Raw genomic sequence first — 24,631 nt, 5'->3', positions numbered from 1 at the left:
AGAAGAGCATCTATAAATAATAATTAAATGTCACTTGTCAGTATACAATAAAGCAGAGATGTCCACTGCAATAGTTTCCAAGTTATGATTTATCAGTACTTCAGTGCAAGAAATGGTGTTATTCAACAAAAACATGAACTCACATACTTCTAATAGCTTCATGTAGGCATTCATATTTCTTATAATCTTAAAAAATAATGTCCTTAGAATCACATGCCTCTTATATTGCTAAAATCATCCTTTTTTATTAAACAGTATAATTTATGCTGTTTGTTATTAAGGCTTCTGGCATTACTATTGTGATGTCCCTGCACTGGCCAAGTAATTCAAGGAGCCTCAATCCTCACCACTAATACCAATGAGGGATGTGCATATTGGGAGGATGACAAGTACACACACAGTAAAGTACAATTTCCCTTAAAATCACACAGAAATCACAGTCAGTCTGGGGCTGGTTTCTCTCCCTTTCTCCAGATCCCCAATAAGACTGCCCACTGGCACAGCCATAGGGTTGAGTCTCAGCTGAGCAGTCAAGTCAAAACCTCCAGCACCCTCTCTGTCCAACCAGTGCTTTGTGTCCCTGCCCAAGTAGCTGACACATACACACACACACACACACACACACACACACACACACACACACACACACACACTTTGAGATTTGATTTATATACAAACATACAGACAATCCTGGGAAAGGCTAGCACAGGTTCACTAGCTATGCCCACTTCTGCCCAGACTAAAAGGTAGTTAACACTGCCACCAACCAGCTCTTATCAGCTACTATAACGCCCTTCCCAAAGGGTGACCAATTCTACTGTTCAATGTTACTATTATCCAAATGGTAAGTGTGTCCAAGACGAAAGCTATCTAAGAGTGGCCTGTACAGTGTTACCAAATACATATGCAAGTACTCTAAGAGCTTAAATATCTCTAACAAACCAGCCATGATTAAAAGGTTTAAATATATTTAATAATAAATAATAAGAGAACAAAACAATAGTCAATAACTCAATACAGTGAAAACAGAGTTCAGAATCACAGGAAATATTTTAAAACAACAATGCAGGACAGTCTCACATAAATACAGAAAACATCTAGACTGATCTTACTGTACTATATTCCTATCTATCTCTAAGAGAAATACTATGATCTAAGTCTTACTTACAGAGCAAAGCAAATGCAAGTGCTGAATGGATGGTTACAGGTCCAGAGACAAAAACAAAATACACAGACTGTCTCTCTGAAATAGTTCTCAAATTAATAATACACATTACTGCTGGGTTAGCAAGATGACATCACTATTTGACACCTGCCTCTAGTTCCCAGGATAAACAGATACCAACAGAATTTAACATGTCTCTATGAAAAATACTTATCTCTTAGAAGCTGACACTTATCTCTTAGAAACTTGCCTGAAAGTGGAAGTCGTAAAACAATGAACACTTTCATATTTTAAACCTTGCCATTTTATCTGTCTTAAGACAATGGAAAGAAAGTCTATCTGCAGACATTCTGTCTTCTAGTTGTGGTAAACACAATTGTAAAACTCTTTACTTATTTTCTCAGATAGTTATTCAAAGATCATTTTTAATTTGAAAGTGTTTGCATCTATACAAGGCACTGCTAACCACCACATGAGATCAGCCTAGCACAAACACTGGGCTTATATAGAATCAGAAAAACAAGTTTTACAACAGCAAGGCCTACAGACCAATCAGGAAAACACAAAGTAAGCTTTCAGCCAGCAGCCCCCAACTCAGATATGTTTGCTACAACCCACTTCTGCCACAAGATGCAGTCAGAAAATCCTCACAATATAAAATGCTGGTTTAGAGCTGAAGTGCAGAGACACTACACAATCTAGATACTATTGTCCTGTAAAACTAGCAGGCACAATTAATTAAGTATTTCAGCAGCAGTGGAAACAGTTCAGCTTTGAAACTCTGCTAAAGTGCAAGAAATGTAATGATTAATACAGGATTCTTCTGAAATACAGTAAAAACAATCAGCAGAAGTACAAAATGTTACTTATTTTTGTTCTTTTAGCAGCATATGGCTTTAGCTGCAGCAGATTCTTTGTAATTCTAAGGCTAAGTAGCCAAACCAAGAGCAGCTCTGAGGAACTGTATTTATAACAGAGGTATTTGTAACAGATGTGTCTTTCTTTTTTATGTTATTATTTGGTGTTTCTTGATTATTTTGGCTGCAACTTCTCTCACAGCTTGTGGGCTTGTCTTTAGTACACTGAAGTGGGAACAGCAATTCAGTTTCTCTAATATATTGCTCCAGGCCATCATTTAGCTAGGGATTTTACATAGTCCTCCAAAGGCTCTTCATTTAAATGTTTTGTCTAATATATTCTCCAGTTACAGTTCACTGTTATGACTTGTCAGACTTTCTTCTTCTATGGATTCATCACCATAATTTCAGGCTTAAGTACTGATGGTGGCTATTCTACATTGTTAGTCATTTCATGTTGTCCTAACAGGTCCAGTGATGATGCATGCTTCTCAGTGACATGTGATTCAGATTCATGTTCTGATATATTTTGTACAATATTGTGTTACGAGTCCTGGTATCAAAGTCTCACCCATCTTGCTCAAGCCCATGTTGATTACTGAATTACTTAATGTATTAGCGATACAGTGCTTGGTTTTTTTATTCCTGTGCAAATGGTTTATTTTAATATGATTTTTTTTAGGTTTACTCTTATTAATATCTATTGTTAACATAGAAAGATATTTCTCCCTTATTTAAAATACTAGTCCTAGTGTTATCACTAGTATCCTGGTTAGCCCTAAGTTTAGTTGTTTCAGGTTTGTGTTAACTTAAAGGTCTTCTTTACAAAAGTTAAATACTTTAATAGTACATACAACAGTAGAATTGCTGAAGGGGCCTTCAGAATTATTGTTTATGTTTTTCACTTTCAGTATAATAAATAGCTCACCTAATTTAGAATAATTTAAACAGTAATCAGATCTAACTGAGTATATTGCTTTCATATAAATAGCACATCTTCTGTACTGAGTTAGGAATTTCTGTTTCAGCAAGCTCTCCAACTTATAATAAATTAGTATATCCAGTCTAACCACAATCCTGTTTCCTGCTGTTTTTTAACTAATCACACAAAAAGACCACAGTATATTAACCCTTTAAAAACAATCAGGAATTATTATATGTCAGACACTTTGATTTGCTCAGGCAGGCATCAAACATTTCAATCAAAGCAAGAAGCAAGAAATACAGAAAAAGAAATAAAAATGAAGACATTTTGATTGATATCCTTCAAAATATGTGTGGAAAATATGAAATAAATACAAAAGTCCTTGTAAACCTTCGAATAGCATCCACTTGAGCGTGGGTATTCCTATATGTCAGGCAAGCTCACTGATTGGCTCAGTTAGCCATGAATCACTCCATACAAAGTAGGAAGCAAAAATGACAAAAAGAAATGAAAACAAGTGTATTTTCTCAGTATCCTTAAAGGTACATATGTAACTACAAAATAAACACAAAAATCTCTTGTTTAACTTCAAAATAGTTAGAAATAGCATTTTCTTGAATGTGAGCATTCTAATATGCCCGTTAACTTCACTGAGTGGCTCAGGGAGAAGTCAACCACTTCAAACAAACAAGGAAGCAAGAAGGGCACAAAACAAAACCAACCGTACTTCAATAGTATCCTTAAAAAGAAGTGAAGTGAATACAAAATAAACCAAAGAGCCCTTGTATAACTTCAGAATTGTCAGGAATACTGTCTGTTCAACACATCTGTCAACCTCTTAGCACAAGAAATCTGGGCAAAGCCAAAAATAATGGGAGGACAATGGCTCAAAAATAGGGACAGATTTTAAATATTGCATAAACTTAAAAACATGTTAAAATAAAATATTTTGTTATATATTTTCTAAACTATATGACGTCTGAAACTCAAATGTCTGTCATTATTTAGTGACTTCAGCCCTGAATGATTTGCCAGAAAACCACAAATTTTTGGAGGAACAGACTAATGATATGAGGAGAAAATCTGGACAGTTGAGAGGTATTTACCACCTTATGGCATTACAGCAAAAACATGACATGTATGTGGGCATATGTATATGTGCACCTGGGTGTGTATGTGTAAACCAAACTTATAACAATCAATAACTACCTAACTGCTAACATATTACATGTAAATAGCTATACAACACCTCTTGACTTTTTATTTATTTATTTGTACATTTATTAACCAGGTTGGACAGCTGGTAGCAAGAATCCTTTTAGTCACAATGCATAAATAATATTTCAGAGTAATGGATTTATGCATGGCAGCTACAGTATGCTAGCTTACACATAAATATATTTCAATACACCCTTAATGCTAGTCTACCTACTAGCCTAAAATATGATAAATAGTTATAATACTATACAGTTTCCTGAGTTTGTTGGATTCCAGCAAGTAAAGCATTTAAATGTTGTGAATATAAATGTGTGTGTTGCTAAGAGAACAAGCAATACAATTAACACAAGCCAATACTAAAGTTTTTTTTGTTGTTTCCTCAGGTGTAGAGCCAACTACATTTGAATTTCTGCTTGATAATGTGCTACCTAAAGATGTTTATTTGGTAACAGTGACCGCTTCAACTAAGGCCGGAGAAAGTCCAAAAGGAAAACAGGCTTTATGCTTTACACAAGAAAGTAAGATGTAAATGTATTAGAACTCTTTGTATTGTACTTTAACCCTATCTAATAGAATTAGACTGGTAATTTTATAATTTCATTGCATTAAATATGTATCACTCTTCTTACATATGTAATTTGTTTGAATGATACTTGGTTACATTATTAAAAAAATAAGTATAACAACAAAGAAACACAAAATGGCAAGAATAATTATATTTATAGTAAAACTGCATTCATACCATGAATACATGCAATTTCAAACAAATTAAAACTAGACGTACAAACAGACCCTTGTACTATTTTATATTTAATACTCAGATTATCAGGTGCTATGCTATATCATAAAACTGCAGGAGGGTAGTGTTTCAAAAAAATCTAGCAATGCTTCAGAAAGGCTATAATAGGAATGAAGGAGGTATGGAAGAATGCCAAAGAGACTTCAAATATGCCAAAATAATATGCAGCTTATAAAAAGAAAAAAATAGTAAATTTGTTCCAAACGAGGTTAGAACCTGAAGATAAAACATATCTCAGTTAGGAAGGATAACAAAACACAAAATATGAAGTTTGAGAAATGTAACAATTTAAACAGAAGGAGGCAGGCATAGGAATCAGATAAGCAAAGATTCAATCAGAGCAAAAGTTCTGCAGCTCCATGAAAATGGAGACAAAGCTTTTATAGATAACATAAAGTAGCAGAGAAAGGCGTTGGGGGATAAGTTGGGAAAATACCATTTCCATTACATAAATGTTATTGTTTTATGTTTTTTTTCAGCTTTCACTACTAAAATGCTTGCTTTTACCCTATATTTTACCTGATTGTGCATCCTAGTCTATGTTATTACATATCCATATTTATTTTTCCTGCATGGTATCTCATAATACCATTGAATTTAACTAGTTCTCTATTAATTTACTTACAGGCGATGACCATTTCATCAGCTTTTTGTAAATATTTAATTTTTTAGTATAACCACTGATCTCTATATGCATTTCACATTATACAGTTTTATTTATGTATTTATTTATTTATTTGACTTTGTTTACCAAGAAAGTCCAACTGGGTAATATCCATTTTTACTGGAGGTCCAGGGAGAAAAGCTCCATTTGTTTACATTGCATTATACTTAATTTCAGTTAAACACAATAGTTACATGTGTATTAACATGTATACATATATAGTAGTAGTTATATTTATACACTCTAAGATTTTACAGAGGTAGAAGTTGCTAAATAGAAAGCCTATGTGCAACTTATTTATTGTAAAGGCAGCAATTATGTATGAAAGTTGTTTTGTCATTTCAGTGAGAGGTTGAAAGTATTCAGTTTAAGGAGAGTATTTGGAGAGTATTGTACAGTGAGCACAAAGCTTTAACCTGGTGATGAGCATGTGCAGGACCAAGATTGATTATGATGTTGTTTAAGAAGTGGTTTAAAACTACTGAGTTTGTTGGAGAATTTTATTTGTGTGAGGAAACATTATTTGACTTATTTGTGAGTAGTAAGAATTTTTTCATAGGATAAAGATCTCCTGCTCGAAAGAAGGGCAAATATATGTTTTTTTAGTACAGGGCATTTTTCTAGATGATGAATGAATTTGCATGCTTAAGTTAGTTGTGAATATGTTAGGTAGTTGTGCAGTTTAAGCCAGTTTAATTTCTTTAAGTTATGACAATGGTGTGTCCTATGAAGGAGACTGGTGGCAAATTTAGCTATTTTTATTGCAGCAGGAGGCAAGTTTTTTTCTGTTAGTATTGTTTAACTTTGCTAGGATAGGAGCAGAATATAAGAGAGTTGGCAGTATGAAGGCTAGAGTATTTCTTGCAGTATCTGTAAGGAATCCATTAATCCGTTAAAGGAAGCCTAGTTTCTGGTGTGTACATTTAATGGTGTGTAGTATACGCAGGTCATATTTGAGATTGTCATCTATTATAATGCCTAGAAATTTACTGTGAGTTATAGTTTCAGTGACAGTATTATCTGCTGACTTTAAGGTAAAAGATTGCTTTTGATTTTGGCAACTTTTTGAAGTAAAAATTAACTTAGTTTTCTTGGGGTTGAGTAGTAGGTTTGATTCTTTGTGTTAGGTTTCTTCAGAGGAGAAATATTTTTGTCTAATGTCTTGGAGCTTATTTATTGTTGAGGCTGCACATATTAGTATTGCATCATCTGCATTGTGAACTAAACTAGCATGGTGAGTGGAGGTGTGGAGGTTATGAATAAATTTAGTAAATAGGAGAAGACCTAGGATAGCGTCCTGAGGGACACCTACAGTAACTGGTTGAAAGGATGAGTAGGTTTGTTGCCATTAAATGGCTTGCTACCTTCCAGATATGTAACTAAAATACCCATGACAATGAGTTTTGTGAAAGTTCTGTTGAGGAGAGTTAAATGAGTAGTTGCTGATGCGAGACGGTATCAAATGGCTTTGACAAGTCTAATTCCATGGTGGACACAAGCAGATCATTATTTTTCTGTTGGTTTATTATATTGTTAAAATGTACTTAGAAACAACGAATACCAAAACCAAGTAAAAAATATATGAAGAGGATCACCAAAGGAACACTGCAGCACTAAATCCAGAAAATTTATTGAAAAAAAGTTAAGCGCTTTCGTCAAAATCACAAGACTTCATCAGAACAAGAACAAACAGAAAATACCATAGTTAAATACCCTAACCCTTACAGCCATTGGTTGACAAAGCAAACATCACTTCCTGTAAAATAATTAAGCAGTTTAAAAAGACAGTAACACATAATCACAGTAACTGCCCACTACAACACACCAATTGCCACCTACCAACCACATAGACATTAATGTGTTGGGTATTGAAGTATGATTTAAAACACAGATCTTGAATAGAATCACATATAAAAATCTGATTTTAGTTTTAATACAGAACTAATGGATAACTTGTCATTGAGCCCAGGTGGTTGACATGCATTTAATTTAATCTGCCACTTGAGCTCTAAATATTCAAGGAAGTCATCATTGGGCCCCCCCTCGTGGACCCAGGTCTACTTGTTCAAGTACAAAAAATTTAAAATAATGTGCCAGATGTACCTTTATATGCTTAAATAAAGCATTGGTTTCTTTGTTTTTTAGTATATCATAGTTGTGTTGATATATTCTTTGTCTGAGGGCTCTGATTGTCTTCCCCATATAGTACCCCTCACATACCATACAGGTTGCAATATATACCACTCCCTTGGTGTAACACTAACACTTCTTAATAGTAGTAATTTTACCATAGTTCCTGACTCTAATGGAATCAGTGTCCAATATATAGGGTCATTGTCCACACCTCCCACATTTAAAAGTTCCATCAAAGCCTGCCTTTAACTTTTTTCTCTCCACCAGGCCTTTCAAGGAGGATTTTTTTTTTCTTTGTGGAACTGGTTGTTCTGAATTTAATCCTCTTGATGAAAATGTTGAACAGTTAAAAATCATTAACTTGTCCTGTTTCAATCTAACTGATAATGTGTGTAGTGTACTTTTGAAAGGGGCTAAGTTTATTCATTCCAGGGTTCCACCATTAGCAGATATTATTTTGGATGTAAAAAGGTTTTGTCACAAGTTAAATGTGGGGGTATTTTTTAATGAACATAACAAACAACAGAGAACTGATCCTGCAATGTTAGTAGCATCTGATAATGATGAATTGTTAAATCTGAGCATGCATGAAACTGACATGTTTATACAACTGTTGGAAGATTATCTATCTTATGACAATTTACATGAAGTATCTGAACAAACTATAAGGTTTTTTTTACATGTTATGGACTTTTATCCATGCCAGTTTTACCCTCAGATAGTACATTCATGCCTCCAAAACATTCTCATGCCATAAATGTGTTTGAAAATACAATATGTGCTATGACTGAAAGTCAGTATGGTATTTTTCTTAAAAACCACACCAGTTACAATCTCAGTAAGGATGAATGGTCAGCATTAAAAGAGTTGAGACTGCAATTAGATAAGATTGCTGTCGAACAAGCTGACAAAGGGGGTAATTGGGTGGTTATGAATACTCAACAATATGAAAATATGGTTAAGGACATATTGCCTGAAGAAAATGTTTATGGCAAACTTTCAGACAATCCTATTAGGAAAACTGTTGGAGAGGGGAGAAAGGTTAGGCTTTTTGAAATCAAGTGACATTAAAAAGCTAACTGTGAAAGAGCCCAGCGATCCCTTTTTATATGCTATCCCCAAGATTCATAAGTGCTTAAGGACTCCTCCTGGCAGGCCCATCATTTCAGACGTTGGTTCTTATATAGAGAAGGTGAATGTATTTTTGGATTTTCATTTTAAGAGCTATTTAACCAGTACCCTCCCATATTAAAAACACTAGTGAGGTTTGTAAAGAGTTACACAATCTAGAATGGCAACAAGACTATTTTTGGGCTACAGTTGATGTGTTGGTCTTATATACAAATATAGACAAAAGATGGGGATTAGAAGTCATGGCTAAGATTATGAGGGAAGGGCCCCAAACAACATTTTTGTTGGCCCTTCTTGAGTTTAGTTTTACACACAATTACTTTAAATGGAAAAATAATTTCTATTTGCAGTTAAGAGGCACAGCCACCAGGGCAGCTTTCGCCCCATCTTATGCCACAATATATATGGGAGAGTTTGAAAGGGAGTTCATATTTTTAAATCAGTTTTTTGTCAATAATGTTATATATTACAAGAGATATATTGACGATTTAATTTTTGTGTGTAGAGGTAAGCACGGTATGTTTGTGAATTTTATGCAACAATTGAATGAGAACACACATGGTTTAAAATTCACTTGGGAATATAATTCTAATAACATAGCATTTGTTGGATGTAGAGTTCTATATAAATGACCAGAATAAGGTGTAGCACAAGCCTTATAGGAAACCCACATCAGTTAATTGTTTGCATGCTGAGAGTATGCATCCCCCCACTTGCTTAAATCTTTATCCTATGGGGAATTCAGAAGGATTTTTTATAACACTTCTGAAGAGCAACTTTGAGAAGGTTTTCTGAATGAAATATATGAGAGATTATTTTCACGTAGGTATTCTGATGTTCTTTCCAGAGCTAGACATAAGGTTTGTCACAGAAGAAGCAGAGGATTGCATATTGACAGAGAAAAGACTGAGCATCAGAATGTGGAAAAAATTATTTTTTGGCACCAGATTTTCTAACTTCTCTCCAATTTTGGAGGGTATAGTTAGACAGGTTTGGACTATAGTTCATGAAGATGCCTCGGTAGGGTTTCTGTTTCCCAGACACATTACATTTTCCTATGGCAGATATAATAATTTAAAAGATCTGCTTAATAGGAAAGTTGTTAGTGTTGCAGATGGGTGTATGGTAGGCACTCAGATGTGTGGTAATTGCACAGTATGCAATAGAGTAAGACATTTGTATGGATTGAAAATTAATGGGAAATTATATTTTGCTGGAGAGAGTTAAGATTGTAATTCATGTGGGCAATCTATATTATAGGCTGTGACTACACCAATACTTGTTGGTACCTAGGACAAACCAGTAAGAAAGTTAAGGTGCCCATTTTGGAACACTTAGGGACATCAGAAGAATTAAAATGGATAGTCCAATGGCTGCTCACTTCATATCCAAACATGATGGATCAGTGGGGGGTTGTTTTTACTGTTTTGGCATGACCTAGGATTACTACAGGGAATTTTGGAAGGGAATTTAACTAGAATGTAGAATGATTTTAAATTATCATACGTTACATCCTAGGGGCATGAACTTGGATAGCAACATAATTTTATAGGTTATGGAAGATTATGTTTCTTTAGATTAACATAAGAACAAAAATTTAAAAAGTACTTATGCTCAGTATGATGGATGGCAGCATTTTAAATATTCTTCTGCATTCAAAGTTGGATAGTAACATAATTTCATAGGTTGTGTAGCATTATGTTTCTTTAGAATATAATATGAATAAAAATAAAAATGTATTTATGTTTAGTATGATGGTAGCAATTTAAAAATGTTTCTGCATTTTTCTGTATTTAAAGGTTTTTGACCTTGGACTGGCAATGTTCACTTTACTAAATAGCTAATTGATCTAATTGATGTAATTAAATAATTAATAAATTTGTATGTTTTAAGTATCTGTTTTTTATATATAAGGAAATGGATTCTTTATTTGAATTATTCCTTGAAGGCGAAAGGCCGAGGTACCAGAATAAATTTATGGTGATTTATACTTCCTGAAGTCAGTGTGGATTCTGTATCGTGGTGAATCAAGCTGTGTTTTTTTATTTTCTTCTATTTTGGACTGTTGGTATTGGTTTGTTGGACATGAGAGTGCTGCTATGGAAGGATAAATGTAGAGTAAGAGGGTTGGGTAAGAATTAGAGGTAGAGTAGGGGAGTGAAATTAACCCAAACATTAGTGAGGGCAAATGAAGCATGTTGAAAACTTGACAAAGAGACAGAGAAAAACAATCGGTGACTGAATTTAAACAGCCACAGATCTGCTGAGAGAGATAAATAAAAGGAACAATGCAGGTTAAAACACTTCTGTCCCAGTAGATGAAACTCTTGATTTTGTACTCTGGGACACAGTTGTAGTAGGAGCATTAGTCCAATATCAGCTTAACCTTACTAAAGGTGATAGATGTCAGTAAACATTGCACTTGACTCTTTGAACAACTGAGTAATGGTAAGGAGGTTTCTATGGACAACAAAACAATGAGAAAAATTAAACCAAAATGCAGGACTGCAGCTCTGGAAAAAATACTGGCTCAAAACTGAAAGTGGTTACACAAGCATCGGTGGCAAATGAGAAATCAGCTTAAGGAAGGGAGACAGTGGACTGGTAAAAACAATCAATGGAGCATAGTTGAAGGAGAAAGCACTAATGGGACTGCTTTGGTCTAAGAAAATGAAGCTATTATAGTTGACAAAGTTGTTTAGGCTGCCAAAATATTTATCATAAAATATATCTCATTTCTACAGAAAAATAAAAAAACTAAATTTTCTAGCTTAAATAGGCAGTTGAGTGTAGTGGGTCAATGGTGGCTGTGCACAAATACTGGTTCAGAGCTGAAAGTGGTTTAATAACTGCAACCTGCAAGGAGAAATAAGAAAGGAAGGGAGATGAAGGAAGACCAAGGATGACTTCCTTGAAGGCATGCAATTTTACTTATTTTATTTATTTATTACTTATTTATTGACATTTGATTACCAGGAAATTCTGACTGTGTAGAAGCCCATTTTCAGTGGAGGCCCCAGAAGGAAAGCTCCAAATTATTGCAAACATTTAAGAACAATAATTTTACAATCTTCAAAAATAAAACAAAAACATCTGCAGTTTAAATAATTATAACAGATTAGGTATAATATAAAAGCATTGTTTAAATATTGATACAAGATATATGACAATAATTTAATATTTAGAGATATTTTAGACAGTTTGTAAAGAAATTAAAGGTAAGTTAGTCTAATACAAATAGGAATTACAATATGAAGTGAGGGAAAAACAGGCTTGTGGTATATTTAGTGAGAAAGTCAGGGAAGAGACTTAGAGAGCAGTAAGGAAGTTTAACCAAAAAAAGAGCACTAATGTTGTGAGTCCTCAGAAAATACTGAGAGAAGATGCAGGACAGGTTTAAATGTCCCACTATTCTACATTTTCTCATACAAAAACCTTCCTTGGGGTTGTTTTATATGTATGTGCAATACTGAGTATCTTGTTTGAACTTTTTATTTTTGTGATAGTTGTTGAATACATATGAATTAGTATCAGTATGATGTTTTAGTAGTGTTTTTAACAAGTATGTACTTAATATTTATGAATTGAATTTGATATTTATCAGTTAAATCATTGGGGGAAGGATGAACCAATCATTGTCAAGTTTATACTATTTAAACCCATTTCCTTTGACATTTTTATTATTCTGATGAAGTCAACTGGCATTGACGAAAGCGCTTAATTATATCTGTAATAAACTAATTTCTGGGGACTCACAACATTAGTGCTCTTTTTGGTTCAACTGTTCGTGTTTGAGCACTATTGCACCACCTTTTTGGTTTGAAAGTAAGGAAGTTTGATAATTGAAAAGAAACCTGTTCACATTTAAGGATATAGTTTATCCTAAATTTGAGAAAGAACAGAGCCATACTTTAGCTAGGAAGTCTTTCAGAGTGGTTTAGAAAGATGGGAGAGAGGGTATAGACCTGATTGATGCAGGTAAGACATTCCAAGCCTTAGCAACCTTGTAAAAGTACAGACAATACCCAGCAGATTTGCTAGGTTTGTAGACAGACAGGAGTTTTTGTTTACTGGATTGCAGTGACCGATGGAGAACATAGATGTGTAGAATGTTTTTTAGTGATGGACAGGCAGATGGATGCTGGATAATTTTATAGGTGTTAAGAAGTTGTGTATATGTTAGCTGATGTGGCACTTTTAATGAAATTAGGCTTTTCAGTGCTATACAGTGGCAGGTTCTGCAAGGAGTATGTGCTGCAAATTTAGCAACTTTGTTTTAGCATTGTTCAAGTTTTAATTTTTGTGAAGCCTGGAGGTTACTAAGGATGGGAGCACCATAAAGAAGAGTGGGGAGGAGATAAGTAGTGACAAGTTTAGTTTTAGTTGTGTCAGTGAGAAACTTTTTGGCTCTGTAAAGTATCCCTATTTTTTAATGAGTTTTTCTTATGCAGTTTTGTATATGCAGGTCGAATATAAGATTATCATCCACTATCAGGGTCTATATTGGAACATCGAAGTTTCACAACTTCGAATATTCTAATATTGACCCCTATTCAGCAAACGCTGAAATAGTGAAGCTACAGAAAAACAATTTTTTTCCTAGGGAAATAATTCAGTTGTCCATTTCTATCGCTTTGTTATTTTCAGCACTGTGGTGGAAAGTTACGGGTCAGGTTAAGGTAAATGTGCGATTGAGCACAGGTTAGGTGAGTTAGGGTTAGGGCGCGGGTCAAGTAAGTGTGCGATTGTATAGACGTGAGGGTTAGGGTGGGGTAGGTGAGTTAGGGTTAGGGCGCGGGTGAGATGAGTGTGCGATAGTGATGAACCTTCGGGTTAGGGTTTGGGTTAAGGTAAGTGGATAGATAATGGTGCATGTACAGTTTAATGTAGGGTTAGATGTAAGATTTTAGGTGTATGTGTGTGGATTGCTGTTTGTTTGGTGTGCTTGTGTTGTGTGTATGTGCTTAGGAACAGCAAATTATTTCCCTAGGAAAAGTCGCTGTTCTGCATGTTCGATGTTTTCAAAGTTCGCTGAATAGGGGTCAATTTTAGAACATTTGAAGTTGTGAAACTTCGATGTTCTAATATAGACCCCACTATCACACCTAATAGTTTGTTATGAGAAGTGACTTCAATGCTTGAATTATCAAGAGAGACAACTTTAAATTTTGTTTTTTTCATGAAAGAGGGATTTAGGGAAAACAAGTAGTAGTTTAGTCTTTTTGGGGTTGTGCATGAGTTGTGAGTTACAAAGTCATGTTTCAGTGGCTGTTAAAGCTTCCTGAGTAATTGTCTGGAGGTATACCATGTTGTCAGATGTGCAAATAAGACTGGAATCATCTGTGTATTGTATTAGGGTGGCCTGTTCTATTGAAGTACAGAGGGCGTTGGTGAAAATGTTAAAGAGGCGGGGACCAAGGATAGAACCTTGTGGTACACGAGTGGTGACTGGGAGGTAAGGAGAGAGTGTGGAGTGCCATTTTACTGATTGATACCTTTTAGGCAGGTAGCTTTTGAACCAAAGAAGGGTGGGCTGAGAGAAACCTAGTGAGGACATTTGAAGAAGTTTGCTGTGACAAACAGTGTTGAAGGCTTTAGACAAGTCTAGAGCTAAGGAAGAGACTAGTTTGCCATTATCTCTAGCTTTATTGACAGCATCTATATAGGTTAGAAGGGCAGTGCTAGTATTATGGGAAGGACAGAAGCCATGTTATGTAGGGGATAAGAGTTCTTCCTGCAGGAGAGAGTGTAGCAATTGTTTTCAAATACATTTTTTGAGTAGTTTGGTGAGGGGAGATAAGACTGACATAGGTCTAAAGTTATTAATGTCTGTTGAATTTCCTCCTTTGTGCCGAGGGATAATGTGTGAATCTTTCCAGAGAGAAGGGAGTGTGGGATCCCTGGATTGACATATTTATAAGGATTGAGACAGAATAGGCAAGGCTACTGGCTGATATTTTTAGGTACTCATTTGGAAGGTGATCAGCTGAAGAAGAGCACAGTTTAAGTTTGTTTAAGAGTAGTTTTATATAGGATGAGAGCACATGTTTGAAGGTAAAAGTAGATGTGGTGATATGTGGCTGTTGGGCAGGGTTGGGATTAGATGTTGAGGAATCCTTAGGTAGAAATAGTATACTATCTATAAAATAAGAGTTGAATTGGATTGCAGTTTTGAGTGGTGAGTTATTGAGAGAGGCGTTTGGATTGAATTTTTGGCTGGGATGTAAGTTTTCTTTAATGGCTGTCCAATTTTTTTAGTGTTGGGTTTACTATTATTCTGAAAGCTATTATAGTATAGTTTTTTTTCATTTATTTGCTTTTTAGTACGATTGCAAATCATTCTGATGATGCTGAGGTATTTTATATTTTTGACATTCTTTCCATGCTTTTTTGTATTCTGAATTAGTATTCTACTTTTTGGATAGCTAAATTGCATTATTTGTTTTCATTCTCTTCCTTCCAGGAGGTGCAAGGCTATTTAGGATATTTAGAAAGTTATATTAAATTTTATTACAGCATCATCTAGGGGAGGATATTTAGGAAGCTCCAGTTTATAGATGATAATGTAGTAATGAACATTTCTGAGTTAAACTTGGAAATATTACATGTTGTTTTATAAATATGGTTTAACTGGATGTGTGAGATGTCTAGCCATTTAGATTGAGAGATAATCACTGAGAGAATCTGTCATTGTACCTGTAATGGAGTATTTGCTAGGGTCTGATACTAGGATCCAGTCTGAGAATTTGATGTCTTGCTATAATGTGTGGGGCTATTAATTAGTTGTGTGTAACTATATAAGTTCATGCTAGATGTAGGGGAGTTTATGTTCAACCAAATGACATTCACATCACCTAGTAAATTTTTTTCATGTGGAAATGTTATTGATATCCAATGTAGGAAATCTTCCAGTATAGCTGTATTGTCACCATGAGGGATGTAAAGGACAGTAATATATATTTGTTTATGATTATTTTGAGGAAAGCAATAAGAAGCTGCTGTACTGAATGTTCATGTTGGTTTGCTGTAAGGGGAAATGTGGTAGGTACTGGGAAATATTAAAACAATACCACCATCTTTCCTCTTAATCGGAATCACATTTATTGGCAAAGTATGCATGCATACAAGGAATTTGATTGTGGTTTCAGTGACTCTCCAAGTATGAATTACATAAACGACATATATACAACTATTAAGAACAAGACAAATGACATACATGCAACTATTAAGAACAAGATAAAAAAATAAATATACCTATACATATACATACAAGGTGCAAAGTACAACTCAGTGCAAGAAATACTGAACTAAACTCTGAAAGAAACAAGTATTAACAATATGTAAACAATACTGCAGAATCCTTGGAGGCTTGGGAAAAAGAATACCCCAAAATAATGAGCGTAGTTAACCATTTCTGAACTTGATGGCTGTGGAAAAAAACTGTAATTATAACTGCTTGTTTTGGCGTGTATTAACCTATAACACCTGGTTGATGGTAATAGTTCAAAAAGATGATGGCCCGGATGTTAAGGGTCTGTGATTTTCCCTGCCCTTTTCATGACTCTGGAATAGTACGGGTCCTGTAAGGAGGGCAAACTAGTACCAATGATATTTTTGGCAGACCTGACTATTCAATGTAACCTATTTTTGTCATGATTAGACAGAGATCCAAACCACACTGTTATGGATGAGCTGAGAACAGACTCAATGACTGCCGTATACAACTGAATCAACAGTTCCTGTGAGAGGTTGAACATACTCAGCTATCGCAGAAAGTATATTCCCTGTTGTGCCTTTTTTATGATGGACCCTGCATTGGTCTCCCACTTCAAGTCCCAGGAGATTATAGATTCTAAAAACTTGAAGGATTCCACAACTGACACAGCAGTATTAAATATAAAGAGGGGGTAATATTATAGTACCATTCCTAAAGTCCACTGTCATCTCCACAGTTTTAAGAGTGTTGAGTTACAGATTATTCTGACTACACCAAAGGGCCAGCTGCTCAACCTCCCATCTGTATGCAGACTCATCACCATTCCTGATGAGCCAGATGATAGTTGTATTGTCTGCATATTTAAAAAGTTTGACAGAGGGGTCCTTAGAGGTGCAGCCATTAGTGTAGAGGGAGAATAGCAGCAGGGACAGCACACATCCCTGGGGGGCACCTGTATAGATCATGTGATAGCTGGATGTAAATTTCCCCAGTTTCACCTCTGTTTCCTATTGGTTGGAAAATTGGTGATCCATTGACAGGTGAAAGCAGGAACGGAAAGCTGGGAGAGTTTCAAGTGAAGAAGCTCTGGAATTATTGTATTAAATGCAGAGCTGAAGTTCACAAACAGAATCCTTGCATATGTCCCTGGGTTGTCAAGATGTTGCAAGATACAGTGCAGGCCCATACTAACTGCATCATCCACTAACCGGTCCTCTCAATAAGTAAACTGAAGGGGGTTCAATGATGGAGCTGTAATATCCTTCAAGTAAGCTAACACCAGCCTCTCAAAAGTCTTCATGACTACCGATGTCAAAGCAACAGCTCTGTAGTCATTCAGTCCTTTTATAGTGGCTTGTTTGAAACATAATGGAACTTCACCCAGCTCTAATGATTTATTAAAAATCCAAGTAAAAACAGGAGCCAGTTATTATTATTATTATTATTTTTATTATTTGAAGTTTGTTTGCCAGGATGGTCCATTGGGCCGAATGAGCCCATTTTCAATGGAGTCCTGGGGAGAAAAGCTCCATAGATACAATATAAAGTATAAAAGTATGAAATAAAATAAAATAACAGTCTGTTAAAGTACCAGAAGAGTACATATAAGCACAAGTAAATGTTAATACAACTGGAATACAAAGAAGAGCCAAATGCAACAATTCATATCAGTTTACAATTTTTAGTCTCTATATTCACTAGAAAAGATGTTAAATTAAAGACAATAGTTAGTAGGTATGTATAGAAGATATTAAACATAAGTGGTTGGTTACAATGTGTATGTTCCCATAGGGCGGATGTGATTGTAGGCTAAGGGGGTAAGGCAGTAGCTGGGGATGTTATGCAGGATGGGAACATGAGCATTCCCAGAGAGATGATAAATGTGAGTGGAGGAGAGTTTTAAAGATGGGGAGGCTGCTGGTGCTGTGGATATGAGGTGGGAGGGAGTTCCAGGGACGGGCTAGGGGAAAAGAGAGTAGGAGTTTGCCTGCTGGACAGGCAGGTTTGTGGAGTTCAATTAGGTTCTGAATGCTGGTTCTTAGGGGTCTGCTAGGTTGGTGCATGGTGAAGGTTGAGGTGAGTGAGGGGCAGAGTGAGGGCTTGAGAATGAGCGTATGAGCATGAGTTAGTTGAGTGTAGATAAGGTAGTTGGGACGCTCTAGCCAATTTAGTTTGTGGAGGGCAGTACAGTGATGGGAGGAGGATCATGTGCCCAGTGGTGAATTTGGCGATTTTGTTGTAGCAGCAGGAGAGTTTTGTTTTGATAGAGGATTGTAGGTTGGTTAAGAGTGGGGCACCATAAAAGAGAGAAGGGATGAGGTATGTGGTAGATAGGAGGAGTCTAGTGGATGGGGACAGGAAGCAAATATGGCGATAGAACATACCAAGTTTCTGATGTGTTTTTTTAATGTTTGTTTGTATATGGGAATCAAATTTAAGCTGATTATCGATGAGAGCTCCTAACAGTTTAGCACTGGAAACAATTTCAAGGGATGTGTTGTTGTGAGCGGTTACGAGGAAGGAATTTATGTCGATAGTTATGCTTTTGGATGGGGTGAATAACATGAGTTTGTTTTTTGATGGATTGAGAGCTAGATGGTTATCATGCATCCATTTTTCAGTGGTTGAGAAGGCATCTTGAGTTAGTTTTATAAGGGAGGGAATGGAATTAGCAGCACAGATAATTGTTGAATCATCTGCATATTGGACTATTTTAGCATTCAGTATATTGTGGTGAAAGTCATTAATGAACATTTTGAATAGTAAGGGACCTAATATGGAACCCTGGGGGTACACCAGTGACAGTGTTGAGGAATGAGGAAGTAGAGTTCTTCCATTTGACAGATTGTTGCCTGTTGGAAAGGTAACTGGAAAACCAGTTGATACAATAGGGTGAAAGATGTAGGTTAGAGTTTGGTCACCAGGAGGGAGTGGGAGATGGTATCAAAAGCCTTAGAAAGGTCTAGGAGGAGGATGGAGACAATGCAGTTGGAGCCTCTGGCTTTATTTACAGTTTTGAGGAAGGAGAGTAGTGCAGTAGAAGTGCTGTGACCGGGTCTGAATCCATGCTGTGTTCGGGTTAGTAGGTGACTGTCGGTGAGGTATGGTAATAGTTGTATGTGGATACATTTTTCAAGTAGTTTAGAGATGGGAGATAAGATGGCGATAGGTCTAAAGTTGGAGATATTATTATTGGTTCCTCCTTTGTGGAGGGGAATAATGTAGGCTTTTTTCCAAATTTGGGGTACATAACCTTCTTGGATTGACCATTTTATAAGTATATAAATGGGGAAGGCAATGGCTTCAGCAGCTGTCTTTAGGAAGAAGGAAGGGATATTATCAGGGGCATTAGAGCAAGGTTTTAATTTTAGAAGGATTTTTTTTATAGTAAATACAGGTATGGGTTTGAGAGAGGAGAGTGGGAGGTGGGAGGTGGAAGAACCTGAGGAGGAAGGGGTAGTGGGAATTGTAGCTGGATGAGTGGAGTTATTTGTGAAGGATGATGTTACTTTAGATATGGAGTCAATGAAGAAGCTGTTAAATTGGGAGGCTAGGTTGGTATCAGAAGTATTGTGATCAGGGTGTGGGTTTTCCTTTTTGCCAGGGTTGAAGAGGGAGGAGATACTATCCCAGAATTTTTTTGGGTTAGTCTTGTGATTGTTTTGGAGGATGATATAGTAGGATTTGCGGTCGAAAGTGATACGTTTTTTAACTCTGTTGCAGAGTATTTTGTATTCATTTAGGGTGGATAGGGTTTTGTTTTTATAGTGTTTTTTCAAGGCTTTATCACGGAGGTGCATGACAGCTAAGGTATCTTTGGTTAGCAATGGGATGGTTTTGCTCTTAATTCCTTAGGGGCGCCAATATGTCTAGTAGGTTTAGAAATAATGTATTAAAATAGGTGACAGCTTCATCTAGGGGAGGTGTACGTAGGGGACTCCAGTTAAATTGTTTAAATAAGTCAGAGAAGGTGGTAGGGTTAAAGTTTTTAAGGAGCATACAGACATGGTGATACGTGGCAGCTGTAGGGAGGGAGAATGACGGCAAGCAAAAGTAGGAAAGTGGTCACTGAAAGAGTCAGGGAGCGTACCACTAGTGGAGATGAGGTGTGGGTGTAATACCAGAGTCCAGTCTAGGGTGCTTCCAGAGGAATGGTCCTTTGATGGCCTGGTTATTGAGTTGATTAACTGATGAAAGTTGTAGAGGTTTATATTTAGGGGGTTTGTTGGGCATTGGACAGAGGACCAGTTGATGTTAACATCACCTAGGATAACAGTTTCATTTGTAATGTTGGTGGAGAGCCAAGAGAGAATGTCCTCAAGAATAGGTATGTTGTCACCAGGAAGGATATAGAGGGAGGCTAAGCATATTGTTTTATGCTTGTTTAGGTGGAGTATGGCTAGAAGTAATTCGGCATTGGCAAATTGGGGAACAGGCTTAGAATATGAAGTAACTAAAAAGGAAGAGGAATAGAGTAGAGCAACTCCACTTCCTTTTTTATGGGTTCTGTCTTTCCTGATGATATTATAGTTGGGGGGAGTTATTTCAGAATCTTTTATGGAGGGTTTTAGCCATGTTTCAGAGAATGACAATATGTCAGGATTGTTATGGAGAAGCCAGGCATGGAGGTTTGGGATTTTGTTACATATACTTTGAGCATTTAATACTGAGAAGGAGAGGGTTTTTATAGATGAAGGTGTGTAGGAGGGGGTGGTTGAGGAGCTGATGGAAGAGGGACCAGGGTTAGGGTGCATGTCACCAGAAAGTAGGGTGGTGATAAGTTGGTGGAGATGAAAATAGAGGTGATTAGAGAGTTTTGTGTATGGTTTAAGGGTTGTATGTTTTGTATACATGTGCAAGTTAGGCTTGGCATAATATGTAGGTGGGAAATAGTTTGAAGGGGAAGAGTAGGGAGAGGTTGCAGAAGTATATGTGAGGGCTTATGGAGGTAGAGGAGTGCTTGTGTTGTTTAGGGATTGAACTGGTTGTGTGATAGTGGGGGGAGAGAGTAGTGTTAAAGGGTTTGGTGATGTAGGTTAGATAGGATAAACTTAGTAGTAGTAGATGGGTTATAAGTGAGGAAGGTTTTGTTAGCATTGCTGTAGTTTAGGGTTGTAGTTGGGATGGGTGATTGGTATGAATGTAGTGTTGTATGGCTGGGAATGGTTAGGCTAGATGTTGAGAGGTGGTAGGGGGTGGAGCCAGGAAGAAGGGGGTGGGGAAGATTGAGGCTGATTGGAGTGGATGTGGTTAGTGGGGTTTAAATGTAGAGGTAGTGGGGGTGGGTGGGAAATGGGGGCAGGGTAGGGGAGTGGAGTGAGCCCACAGGGCGAACGGAGCAGGAAGAGCCAGGAAAGGAAGACCAAGGACGAGGCTATGAAAAACAATCAGTAAGGGTAGGAGTAGAGACACAAGGTAAGAAACACAAGGTAAGTAGCCACAGGGGTTAGGGGCAGGGCTGTGAGTCAAAGGTGGAAGGAAAACATAGAATTCACAGGGTGAAGAGGTAGAGAAGGCAGTTGGAGGTTTGTTTAGTTTTCCTTTTTATTTTTAAAGTTTAGAGCTTATAAGATTGTAGTAAAAGACAGTTAATGGATAGATGCTGCCACCTGCTGACCAAAATGGGTAATTGCAGATATGTGGAGCAGCACTGGGAGGAAAGGAAGGGAAGAGTCTATGGAGCCAAGAGAGATTGGGTCAGTGCTGGGCTGCTGGCTAGCACATGCTGGGACAGAAAAAAAATCAACCAGTGGCACAAAATGATTATGCAGTAAGGTACATACACTCGTTTTAGTTTTTGGTTCTTGTGGGGAGGCAGGACAGTTTCCCGATACACTGCACGATCCCTGAGATGGTTCTTACAGGTAGGGAACCAGGGTACTATGTAGCACAGGTAAGATGTCTGGGGTAACTTGTATGTAATGATAGCAAGCTGTAAAAGGAGAGAAAGGTAGAATTAATGCTATGCAGACAGAAAAACAGCCATTAAGAGGGAAAGACTACAATGGGGTAGTATAGTTTAGGCAGCGTGGGGTAGCCTAGGGGTGGTATGTAGTGAGAGTGTGAGTTTTAGGAAGTGTAGAGTATGGGAAGACTGGGGGGGGCGAATAGGAAGATTACATTGAGTTAATTAGGATCAGTAGGAGCTTCAGTACCATAATACAAAAAAAACTTGAATTAAAACCAGTGTTTTATATTAAACAGAATTAATCACTACTGGGTGATACATAAATACCAAATGACTGCATTTAAATACAGAGTAGGGCAGCGTTCAGACTTCAGTAAAAAATGTACATTGCACTATACAGGTTAACCAACATTTTAGGACATAAACTCTGTGTGAGGAAGCACTTACAGTCTTAATAAACACAGTCTGTCAGGTATAGGCAGAAATAAAACAAACAAACTGCACGTAAATCCTATCCTCTAACTTAATAATTATAGCACTCTGAGTACATGCATTAACATACCGCAGCATGAAACAGTTTAAACTAGTGGAGCACGTTAGTTCTTATCTAAGCAGGTTGAGCGTGTCAAGATAAACTCAATTGTGACACTTACAAATGAGGCAGGAGTATGTGGTATTAATTAAAAAAGAAAAAAGTGTCTAATTTCAGTATAAAGTATAGGACTTTTAACTAGTCCATTTGTTTGTAATAGGATAGAGTCATAGCATACATTATAATGGGCAGACAACCTTATGTATCAGGGAAATACCTCGGATATGGCAATTCTAGTACAATAACCGCTTCGAGGCTTGACTAATCTAAATCTGGTAAGCTTTGTTGCTTACACACTGGTTGAGCGTTTCCAGTTTAGTGCTTCAAGTAAAAAGCAGTTGCGTTGCCCCAGGTGAGGGGGAATGTGTCACTACAATTTAAAAAAATAAAAATAAAAGGGAGGTTACTAAAATAATGTTTTGCTTGTGGCTGATCTTGGGAAGGCTCTAATAACTGCTGCAGAGAAGTGGTTCTGTTTTTAAACAGGAGGGTGAAACCCCATCTGGACCAGCTGCTTTCTTAATTTGCTGTCTCTTAAAAAAAATGATACACATTTTCCACAGAGATAATTAATGCAGGCTGAATGTAAGAATGTGTGGAAGAGAGAGTCATATAAGTCTGAACACTGACAGATCTGGTAACTGTCATCTTTAGCCTCAGGCTTATCAAACATCAAACCTGCAATAAAAAGCATTCAAGTCATCAGCCAGCTGGTAATTAGCTGCAGTGTAGGGGAACAGTTTCCTGTAGTTTGTAATGTTTTGCAGACCTCTCCACACTGATGCAGGATCATTGGCTAAAAACTGTTTTTTTCAGCTTTTCAGAATAGTTCTTTTTAGCCACTTTGATATCTTTTGTCAGTGTGTTCCTTGTCTGTCTAAAAAGTGTTCTATCCCCACTTCTATATGCATCTTCCTTAGCTTGACAAAGCTCCTTAAGTTTAGCAATAAACCAGGGTTTGCTGTTGTTAAATTTTAACCATATCTTAGTGGAGGCACACATATTTTCACAGAAGCTGACATAAGATGTTACTGTGTCTGCCAGTTCATGCAAGTTAGCAGCACAATATTCCAAGACACTCCAATCTGTACAATCAAAGCAGGCTTGCAGCTTCAGCTTTGCCTCAATAGTCCATCTTCTCGCTGTATTGATCACAGGTTTAACAGATTTTAGCTTGCTCTTATAGATAGGAAGCAAATGAATCAGACAGTGGTCAGAAAAGCCCAAAGATGCATGGGGGACAACACGATAAGAATGTTTTAACACTGTATAACAATGATCCAGTGTGTTCCTGTCTCTGGTAGGACACTTTATATGCTGTGTAAATTTAGGAAGTTCATGGCTGAGATTTGCCTTATTAAAATCCCCCAGAATAATCAGAAGGGAATTTGGATAATTCTGCTCCAAGCACATTATTTGATAAGACAGTTTTTGTAGTGCCGCCCTCACACAGTTTTCAGGTGGCATGTAAACACTAACCAGAATAAATGAAAAGAACTCCAGAGGTGAATAAAAAGATCTACAATTAACACAAAACATTTCTAAGTCAGGGCAACACATTTTACTTAACACTGTGACATTGTTACACCAACCATCATTGATATAAAAGCAGATTCCACCTCCTTTACTCTTCCCTGAGGTCTCCAATACTCTGTCCGCTCTGTAAAGTTGAAAGCCAGGCAGATGTAATACAGAGTCTGGAATGGATTCATTTAGCCAGGTTTCTGTGAAACACAGTAAAGAAGAAAGTGAAAAATCCTTATGAGTTTCATTGAGAAGTAACAGTTCGTCCATCTTATTGCATAGGGAGCAGAGGTTTGCCAGAAGTAAACTTGAGAGTACCGTTCAAAAACCTCTCTATCTCAGTCTAACCAGTGCACCAGCTTGCTTCTCCCTTTTGTGATGCCTGTGTCTACATCTGCTGCTGACAGCTGCTGCTCCTCCAGCTAGGATCTCCAGAAAATTTCTTAATTGTGAAAAATCCAGTTTCAAATCGCATGAAATGAATTGCTGAATATTTAAC

The 24,631-nt window shown here is 36.8% G+C and overlaps 1 protein-coding gene across 1 annotated transcript in view; it reads left to right on the top strand.

Moving 5' to 3' along the window:
- The window catches only part of IL12RB2 (interleukin 12 receptor subunit beta 2), a 581,203-nt gene that overhangs the window by 386,323 nt on the left and 170,249 nt on the right, over nt 1-24,631 (top strand). Inside the window, exon 13 of the mRNA XM_044085599.1 lies at nt 4,549-4,683. Coding sequence (XP_043941534.1) covers nt 4,549-4,683 — 135 coding nt within the window. The remainder of the gene's footprint in view (nt 1-4,548; nt 4,684-24,631) is intronic.

The sequence above is a fragment of the Protopterus annectens genome, chromosome 10.part0 (genome assembly GCF_019279795.1).
Source record: "Protopterus annectens isolate FY-2018-M chromosome 10.part0, PAN1.0, whole genome shotgun sequence".
Lineage (NCBI taxonomy): Eukaryota > Metazoa > Chordata > Ceratodontiformes > Protopteridae > Protopterus > Protopterus annectens.
Note: the sequence above shows the minus strand (reverse complement) of the source record. Positions and strands in the feature narration are given on the sequence as shown.